This window comes from Ptiloglossa arizonensis, chromosome 1, assembly GCF_051014685.1.
Source record: "Ptiloglossa arizonensis isolate GNS036 chromosome 1, iyPtiAriz1_principal, whole genome shotgun sequence".
NCBI classification, from domain to species: domain Eukaryota; kingdom Metazoa; phylum Arthropoda; class Insecta; order Hymenoptera; family Colletidae; genus Ptiloglossa; species Ptiloglossa arizonensis.
The window spans coordinates 16,817,795-16,828,281 of record NC_135048.1 but is presented as its reverse complement, the minus strand read 5'-3'; the positions used below and the strand labels follow the sequence as shown (position 1 = coordinate 16,828,281).

The following is a 10,487-nucleotide window of genomic DNA, read 5'->3' as shown; positions in this document are numbered from 1 at the left end:
ATATATTTTTTTTTCGTTAACAATTGGGCAGAATTTAATATGTACAAAACCAATACATTTACAAATAAAGTTTATACAAATTAGAATAAAAAAATATGTATATAGTGAACGTACATTGAGGTTTCTATGTGTGTGACTGGTTATGAAAGTCCAATATAATGTTTCTTATTTCACATAGTATTGTAAGAAACAGTATTATCGGTGTCAAAAAAATATAAGTATAATATATAAGCCGTTACTTACACATAATGTATACACTCTCTTCCATTCTCTCTCACTTTCATTTTTCTATTTAAAAATAAAAAAGAATATCCTATATATTGTTTCGTATTACAATTCGTCTATGTTCATTCAGGGAATGATGAAAGTAAATTATTATAGCCAGTTTCTTGTATTTCATGGAAACGTTTTACAAAGTAGTATAAAGCGTTACAAGCTGTTTTCTTCGAAACTAATAGAAATGCCAACAAATATTCTTTAAATAACACATCAACTTATTATATTCGGTACAGTTCTGCCAATTAAATTTTTTTTAACATGTTTCACGATCTGAGAACGTTCGTTTCGGATTAATCATTTTGGGTGTATCGAATTTGTTGACATCCGATGAAAATCAAAGACTTTTATAATATTACATTTAGAAATACAAAAATATAAAATATAATTGATTTCATCATTAAGATATTACGGTAAGAATTTTGGTCACTGAACAATGATCGAAAAGCAATAACCAGTCATATATTTCAGTTTCTACACTCCATAACAATTGTTTTAACATTCTTTTTTTATGACGCATAATTTAAGAGGCATACTGATAATTATTCTTACTCCTAACGATCCAATTAGATTAGTTAGACATTTAGACAGGTATGTAAAAATGTTAGAGGATTTAATCAATATCATTTTTCCAACACATTCCCTTTAAAGGATATTCTTCTTGTCACTATGCAAAAAGTATCGAGCTTAGGGACGTATTTTTAGGCCCTTATTAAAGGTCACGAGAGAAAGCATTCAAAAAAGTATCAATAAACATTTGAATACGAATAAGTAGCACTTTAAAAATCTAATAAAATGAATTCTAAGTTAGAAAGTGTTTAATGTCCACGAGCATACTCTGAAGCAATTAACGTAATAATAATCGTCGTTATTTAAACCGATGAGAAAATTTTTCAAATACGTATTTCGCGATTTGGCAAAAGTTATCTAAATATGTAAATTTATGTATTTCTTCGTTTAACAAAATTTGAAGTATACTATAAAATTAAGTTATATTTATAATGTTGATGGTACGATGTACTGTAAAACGAAAAATATTAAACGATGTCTCGAGTGATTTTGAAAAAACAGCACGTAACATTTCACACTGACTACCTTGTATAGCGTTTACAATGTAATCGTACAATGATTTCAAATTTTTATTGCACTCTACTTACGAGAAACTTCTTATTTGTTAAAGCTTTGATATTCTAACGCAATGAAAAAAACGAATACAGTAAAATGAAGGTAAAGAAAAACAATGTTAATTATTTAATTGATATTCTACGTGCCTGCACAATGTGGTTGCCTTGTATTTATATTACGAATAATTAAAAAACAAACAATTAAATTATTGAAACTTATATCTTAGTGTTGCAGAGAAAGACTTAATAAGAAATACAATAGAATGTTTCATTTTTGAACGATGTAATTACTTCAAAAATAACGATTAATTGCACTGAGTTGAGATTTGTATGTATGATAATAAAATGTTTTACGATAGCAAAAATCTGTTAAAGTATTATACGAAATGGAATGTAATTTATGGTATGATTAAGAAGGCCACCGCAAAAATAAATCGAAAATGCAAAATAAAATTGTTCGCATACATATTCTCCGTCTTTGAGAAAATCAACATTGAAAATTCGTTAAATGCAAAGTGCAATCTTCTGAAACAATTTTAAAGAGAATTGGATTATTATGTACAGAAATAAAATCTAAAATACAAATAGAACTTAACAAAGAGACATTTGTAAGTTTATCTACCGACTGTTGGACATCCTGTTCTCAGGAATCATATATTACAATTACATTACATTTCATTAACCAAAATTGGATATTTAATGAAACATACACCCTTTCAACATAAAAAATGAAAAATAATCACACAGCACAGAATCTAACGAATGGTCTTAAAATTTCTATAGATGATTGGACTTTGAACGATAAAGTTGTTGCATTTGTTCACAATAATGCACGGTCTATAACTAATGCTGTCAATATGATAAAAAAAAGATATCGAAGTTGTTGCTTTTCCGCTCATACCATATAACTAAGTATCAAAAAAGATTTAAGTTCAAGCGAAATCGAAGAAGTTTCCATCAAAAGCAGTAAACTAGTTAGTCATTTCCGTCATTTTGTTTCAGCCACAAGCGTTCTTTGCACAAACAAAAACAATTATATTTGCGACGTTTAAAACTTATTCAGAGTTGTCCAATTAAACGGAACTCTACATTTTGTATACGTGAGAGACTGTTTAAGAATAAACTTGCAGTTTGGTACATTTGGACAGAAATATAACAAAACTGAATATAGTTAAAAAAATTAGAGATGACGGAAAGTGACCAAACTCTGTTAGAGAGTGTAACAAAGGTTCTAAAACCGATTGAAATGGCCATTGTTGTTTTTTTTATTTCGAAGAGACTGTAACATTATCAATGATACGCCCTATTATGCATAGTATTGTTAAAAACATTTAGTAATACATGACGATGATCGTTATGCAATAACAGCTTTTAAAACCACAATCGATGTTGATTTATCGTCCTGATTCCAATTGGAGTAAAATTCCGATACAAGTAACGTAAATGTTTGATGTTTGTCTCCTCGCATAATTCCTAAATCACTCGATATAAAAATTTGAAATTTAAATCGCAAAGATTTTGGTGTGAAATTCGACGAAAAAATAAGAAACATGCTGCGTGTCGGATGATAATGCCCAAAGTTTAAAAAATTCTAAAAAAAAACAGAGAATAATCAGGAAGTTGGTAGCAATCGCGAAAACATAAATTTCCAAAAATTCGACGGATAGCACAAAAATATTTATATATTTCGTCATCTTCTATAAGTGCAGAAAAAGTTTTTTTAGACCGCAGGAATTATTCTAACAGCGAAAAGATCATGTTTGTCTCCGGACACGGTAAACGACCTAGTTTGTTTTTTTTTGTATTAGAGCAGGAAATTATTCTGATCATAGTAACTAAATAAAATATTATTGAAGACACTATTTCTGCTTTCTTCGATTTTAATCCTATGTTTAAGTATGTTCCCTGTTCCCTTTACTCGGTATCCAGATAAAAAGAGTTCCATATTCGAGATACTAAGAGAAAAGAATCGAATTCGAATACTCGGATATTTGGATGAAAGTCCGGATATCTGGGTACTCAGATCCGGGTCGTAATGAGTATTTCGGATACTCGGATATCCGGATAATGAAAGCCCTACCAGAAAGGCTCCTATTTTATTTTTTTCAGAGAATATGATTTCAATCAAATCGGATAATCAAAACTCTACTGTATTTTTGAAAAAATGTTAATTACGAAATTAAAGTTATATTATATACCGTACATTTTTCTTCGAAAATATTCTTCATACGAGTCTAAATAAAATTTGAATAAAAATTAGATTATGTAGAGTAAACTATGTAGAATTTCAATCTTTTTTAGAAGAAATAACATTTTATATTGAAACTACAGTTTCACCTATTTGTAACTCAACTTTGAAGTTGAACACTTATTTGAACTTTGTGTGGTGATTACAATAATTTGTACCATTTTAAATCTCTAATCGGTTTATTCGAACTGAAGGTAATTATTTCACTTGCACTATATGAATTTTAGAAATTTACTGCATTTGCGAAGAAACAGAAATTTTCTCACGGTGTACTCTGAATCAAAACAGGCTTTTCTGTTAGAAAGAATCATGATACGACGCCGAAAATATACAATTTCTAATAGTGATATTTTGTAACAAGCTATTAGAGACAGTTACTATCATCAGTATGTTCTTATTCTAGACACGTGTTCTGGTTCCTTCAACAATCTCATACATGTAACACAGCTATAATGATTTATAAATTTTAAATTCGCAATTAATCCACAAAGAACTTTACAGTTTTCTTATAATTTTCTATTTAAATAATTACAAAACAATATTTGTTAGTAAAATATTGCTTACACCTTTAGCCGAATTTGCTGTCTCTTATCATCATATTATCACAAACCTTACATTATGAAATTGTTGGATAATGATCCCTATCACCATTTTGTATAATAAGACTAATACTTTGTCGCTTCAAACAGAACATGAATTTATGAAAGATTAGTTTTTGTAACGGTGCAAAAGAAATGAAGAAACATAATTACACATTAGCGTTACAACATTTAGTGTGTGATGAACTCATGCTATAACTTATGTGTTTTGTTCATTGTCTTGAAACAAAAATGTGCTTAAAGCCAGAAACATCGTTTCATTTATTTTTTACGTAATTTTTGGTTTCAGTTCAGTCTTATTGATAAATACGATACACGTAAAAAGCATACTATCGAAACAGAAACAATTTAATTTGGTTAAATTTTTATTATTGCATCAGTGGGTGTGCAAGCAGCCCTCCATAACAAAATTCTAACGTCAGTATGGACTTTCGAATTTTATCTCATTGAATTACTGTAAAATGGAAGGTGCAAGCAACCCATTGAAATGAATATTGCGTTTTGAAGAGATTTTGCCTTTCTATTTGCTTTTTCACATATACATATAGTACTTAAACGTTCACGATATACACGACTGTTTTATCAAAAAATTACAATAACAGAATACTTAATTCTAAAACGACTGCAATACGCATCTTGTAATGCATAAGGAGACTTATAAATAAGATAAGAGAAATACCTTACAAAATAAGACATTACACAAAAATGCTAAAATCGCGGCAGTATAAATATTACCGAAGAACGAATGTTCCACATAAACAGTAAAATACACATTCATTTTTGTATAAAGTAATTATTTCGCATCTAGATGGAAATAATCGATGTTTAAAGTGAATGATAAACTAAGAATGCGAAACTGTTTTGTAAGAAAATTGACTTTATCTTTAGAAAGGCAAAGTCTTGTAAAATGCATATATTATATAATGCTCATTGATCGGCGGTAGCGTTTTCTAGTATTAGTTATGACAACAGGAACCGATACAGGAGCGGGAGGAGTTACAGGTGTAACAGGAGTTACCGGCGTGAGAGGAGTTAATGGAGTTTCAGCCATTTGGGCTGAAGAGGGGGGCCTGAGCTACCAAATATAGTTTTCGGTTTGTGGGGCCCGCATTACTCCCACACCCCCACCGAGTCTTCTATAATTCATACAACCACACAGTTTCCATTGATTTTGTTCTGAATCGTACACTTCAATAGTTTTCAAATAGGCAGTTCCATCGAACCCACCTACGGCGTATAATAAACCATTCACTACCGCTAATCCCACCTGTAATACAAAGAAAAAATTAAACCTTATGCCTGTAATTATAAACTACATCGCATCGTTACAATATGTCTGATCGTAAGATTTTTGCAAAATTTCTAATCTAAGGTTCAAATAAACGTAAAAAAGTGCAACTTACTCCGCTTCTTCTTGATGTCATAGCAACTATCGGGCTCCACGAATTTGTATGAGGGTTATACCGTTCTGCACTCGAGAGTTCCATACAGTCATCTCGTCCTCCGACAGCATAAATTAAATTATTAAATACAGCACAGCCTAGATGTTTACGTCTTGTAGACATAGGGGATATTTGAGACCATTTATTTTGCCTTGGATCATATCTTTCTACCGTGTTCAAAGGCGTTTGTCCATCAGACCCGCCGATGGCATATAAATAATCGCCTAACACAGCGACGGCCACTCCAAGTCTTCTAGTAGTCATCGGCGATACTTTAGACCATTTATTCTCCTTGGGGTCATATCTGTACAGCATAGTGCTTTGCTTTAATTTATTTATCGCGTGAAACGTATAATAATTAATGAAGATTAGACAAATTTCACGGAAACAGAGCGATTTACCTTTCAACATGGTTTAAACATTGGACGCCATCTTGACCACCTACTGCATATAGAAAACCGTCCAGTACCGCGACACCTACGCTAGTTCTGCAAGACGTCGTAGGCGCCACGTCGCAGGACCACTGATTCGTTTGTGGATCGTATCGTTCGATGCTATTCAAATAACTTTGTCCATCATGACCTCCCACCGCGTACAACAAGTCATTCAGCACGGCTACTCCAACACCGCATCTTCGTTTACTCATTGGAGCGACCATTTTCCAATCGGCAGTATTAGGATCGAATCTTTCTACGCTAGCAATCGCGTCACCGGAGCACCATCCTCCAACGGCAAATAATACTTCACCGCGTCTAGTTGGTTTTCTAGGACGCGTTCTTGGTCCTTGCATCAGCGGTCTTTCTTGCGGAAGTAGCAAATAATTTTTTGCTTCGTCCACCAGGTCTCGGCATGCCTCGTCGGATCGAACTAATAGCTCGGATCCTACAGTCCCAACTAAAAATTTTGGACTAAGGAGGGGTAGCCGTACATGCTGTAGAACTTGCGCCAGATGTTGCCTTCTTTCGGTGACATTGTATCTAACCCAATTCATAACCGCGCTATATACCTGCTCTTCTGTTCGTACATTTAATTCGTCAGAGGAAATAATATCTACTAATTGGCCAACGGGTAATAACAGAAATTCTTCGCTTTCCATTACCTGTTCGACAATAAAAACAAATACATTATTCAAGATCGAATCCAATAATCTGTAAAATAAATCGTCAGACTCTGGAAACATACTTCTTGAAAATTATGTTGTGTGAATTTGTCTGCTATTCGTAAAAGTTCGCGGCAAGAATGAGTGTCCGCGAATGCTCGTATACCCAGACAATTCGAAGGGTCGAGTTGGCGTTTGAGAAACTCGCAACATACATCTTGAATTTCTACTAGTTGGAGAAGACACGCTGCTGGAAGGAGAATTTGAACATTTGCTTCTTCGACGATGATTTGCGAAGTATAACAAAAGTCTATTAATAATTCCATTGCCACTTCGTCTATGTCGTGAATCGCAACTTCAGTTTGTCGAGATTCCGCCAGCTCCCCAGTAAACATTGCTCTGCAGAAACACAAAATGTCGGTAAGAAGTTGGATCACGTTAATTGTTATTTGACATTGGTTTTTCAATAATATACGAAACGTTGTTTACCGGAAGTACGGGCTACACGCTGAAAGAATAACGCGATGCGCGAATATCTTTCTAGAGCCGACATTGAGCACGACATCACAGAGTTCACGATGTCGACGAAGGAGATTGAGTTCCGTGAGCGTAGTACGAGGATGCTTCTCGGAGGTATGGCTGAGGAGAGCTGGAGAAGGCGCGCGTTCCACGACCATTTCACCCATCCTCTGCGAGGATGGGACGCCCGTGGTAGCTCTCCCCGAGGCGCCTCTCGACCCCCCTAGCTGGAGGCGCAACGGGGGTGACGCCCAACCCCACACCGAGTCTATCTGCAACACCATTCACCAACTACCACGTCTCTCAAACGTGCCCGCACCAGGCTCCCTAATCTTCTCCAATTTCTGCAATGAAAACACTTTTTTAATCTACTGCTCATAGCCAACAAGATAAGCAAATTCATCGCCCAAACTTTAACATGAAAAGTTAACAAGAAAAATGATATCTAGATCATACATTTCATCAACTTCTTAATTAATATCATTCGGTACACATTTGTGGTGTTCAGTGATAACTATTGAAAATATCTTAAAGTGATCTGTGAATTTACAATATAAGTTCATAAAATATTTCATAAAATATCAGTTTCATAAAATATTTTTTAATACATCTACTTTAAGCATGTTTAATTAGTTTTCATGAATAAAATAAGGATAACAATAGGGTAGAATTCAATTTATAAAACTGGAAGTAACATTAAAATCTATGTAAGTAATGGTAATGTGAAATGTATAAATTTACCGCAACATATGATACTTTTTTCAAAAAGTATGATGATACTCAGGCTATAAGAATATATAATACAATATCTTACTTAATAGAAACAAGCCTTGTTATAAAGTATATTTTGTAACAGAAAATATGACAGTAGTCGTTATAAAAACACATTAATTTTCTTAATAATTTGGGAAATTTAAATTTATTTATAGTTAAATTTCTATAAAATATTAAGCAAAACATAACCTTTCTGTAAAAGTAAATGTGTAAAGCAAAAGAAACATCGTTTTTAAAATTAGTATAACTTTCATTTTCAAATACCTGCAATTACACTGAATATTTATAACATGTTTAACAAATAACTAATATTTGGAGCAAAATTATTTTATTAGGATGCCAATTTAAAGTAACAAGCATATAAACATTTGATACAAAGGAAACAAATCTGCCACTGACCTCAGATAGCTTTTACGATTAATGCTAACTCGTATGAAAAACAAAAGGTCTAGATTTCAATTTTGGTATTATAAACTTTACAGCCAATTTTTTGCTCATTTTAAAATTGTTATTACACATAGATTTAAGTTTTTAGCATTTTAACTAAACAATTGAATTATACATTCCTAATATTTTGGATTATATATTCCTCAATAAATGTATAAAGTAATAATGATTATTGTTAATACTTTTCTCTTTCAATATTTTGTGTTATTAGAAACCAATATGCGATATTAAAATTGATTATGTTAAATACTAAACTAAACTGCAATTACTTGTAAATATTAGTTTAAACTATATATCACTTAAATTATATCTAGTAGAATTGGAAAAAATAATTATTACATAAAAAGCATGTATACTTTAAAAATATTTTGAAAATGTTAATATAAACTAAACTCAAAATCTAAATCTCATGTGTTATATCAATAAAAATTTCAGTTAATATGAAATTTTAACATATTGCAGACAGATCACAAAAATTCGCAGTCTTCTGTTCCACAGCTTATTGCCAATCACGAGAATTCTCGTATTTGCCAGCTTTGTTTAGTTTCCCTTCATATTATAGAGTGTTTTACAAAATATCATACTTCAAAAATATATTAGTTTGTAGGAATAGGTAATAAATAACTTAAAAATGCAATGGATATTTAGTTTCTGAACATGGCTTTAAAGTTTATGTAAAAGCTTTTTTGTATTCCTTCATCAAAAACATGACTGGTTACTGAGTAAAGCTAGCAATAAAACTACTGGTCCGCAATGTGTTAATATAGAAATACATATAGTGACTATTTTTAAAATTGTTGTTTCATAAAAGAAGAAACTTTTACAGAAAAGAAATTGAAGTAGGTGAAAGTTTTGCATAGAAAATTGTTGACATTAATGAAATGTTAGTAAAAACAAACAGAAAGGTAGCAAAAAGGAGATAGATTTTAAAATGACACATGCTTTTAGATACTAAACAAACAATACAATTTCTATAAAATATTTTCAATATATACCATTCAGTTTTGTACTCAGTGTAAAAGTATTTTCAAAGAATAGTAGAATTCATAACCTTGAAAGAATGTAGTACAAACATCATTGACACTTACTGTATGATGAATATGAGGATTTACGACGTACAATTAACAAAAGCGATCAAATTTTTACGGTGTGGATTGTTTCTCAGTTGGCGAGTAATAAACAAAGATCTATAATGCGTTCCAGCTTCGTTTTTCTCGATACAGTTAAAATTACAGCATGATGTCACATGCCGAATAATGTTATGCTTGAGAACTGCCACGTTTAAGATGCAATGCATCCGGTTTTCGCAGAAGATATCATGAGGGTACTTTCATTTTGAGATCTTTTCTGATGCGTGATGCACCAAATCCCGATTCGTTCGTTTCTGAACCAAATCCCCAGGGCTACGCTCGCATTGTGCCAATTGTGTCAATCCACCTTTGCTTTCCGTTCATGTCTCCTAGATGGAGACACTATTCTTTTGAAATCGTCAGATTCATTGACAGTGTAGAAATTACAACAGTAATTACAGACGAGATATAAAATAGGATAAACATTGCAGGAAATGCATTTTCATGTTACATGGATCAACGATTTACTGTTACCAATTCTGTGTTACTTTTAACGTAATTGATTCGGATCAAAATCAAATTTCAGCGCTATTAAATTTAAAAATTAAAATTAAACTCGACGAAAACTAATTATTTCGAGAACATCGTAAAATATTAGTGTTTTTAGAGCGATCTCTTTCTCTAAGAATAATTTTAGGAACAATCTCAATCAACCAGATTCAATTATCACCGAAGTCGGTAAAATTGGTAACTGAAGAAAAACTCGTTCTTGTATACCATATGAGGTTCTACCAAATCTTTCGGCTTCAGAAAATATTCTAATAATAAGTTTCATTTATTTATACAGATGGAGGATAAAGTATTGTATCAACATGGAACTAAGAAAGAA

The 10,487-nt window shown here is 32.1% G+C and overlaps 1 protein-coding gene across 3 annotated transcripts; it reads right to left on the bottom strand.

Moving 5' to 3' along the window:
• Positions 1-4,479: 4,479 nt before the first annotated feature.
• Dbo (Kelch-like protein diablo) lies at positions 4,480-9,938 on the bottom strand. Of its 3 annotated transcripts, none has more exons than XM_076317631.1 (6): positions 9,617-9,938; positions 7,278-7,651; positions 6,872-7,187; positions 6,091-6,788; positions 5,651-6,008; positions 4,480-5,514 (listed from the first exon to the last, which is right to left on the bottom strand). In XM_076317631.1, the coding sequence occupies exons 2-6, from the start codon at positions 7,589-7,591 to the stop codon at positions 5,323-5,325; spliced, it is 1,878 nt and encodes a 625-aa protein (XP_076173746.1). In that variant the 5' UTR covers positions 7,592-7,651; positions 9,617-9,938; the 3' UTR covers positions 4,480-5,322. The 3 variants fall into 3 exon arrangements, with proteins under 3 accessions (XP_076173746.1, XP_076173756.1, XP_076173767.1); XM_076317641.1 differs by having other exon boundaries at positions 9,648-9,938; XM_076317652.1 differs by having other exon boundaries at positions 5,651-5,993; positions 9,617-9,937.
• Positions 9,939-10,487: the final 549 nt, after the last annotated feature.

Bases quoted from the DNA above. Each gene is read 5' to 3' on its own strand.
- Dbo (XM_076317631.1), bottom strand. From the start codon at position 7,591: ATGGTGTTGCAGATAGACTCGGTGTGGGGTTGGGCGTCACCCCCGTTG. The intron at 6,789-6,871 runs GTATGTTTCCAG...ATTGTCGAACAG, and splicing joins CACAACATAATTTTCAAGAA to GTAATGGAAAGCGAAGAATT. The intron at 6,009-6,090 runs GTAAATCGCTCT...ATTAAAGCAAAG, and splicing joins TGTTTAAACCATGTTGAAAG to CACTATGCTGTACAGATATG.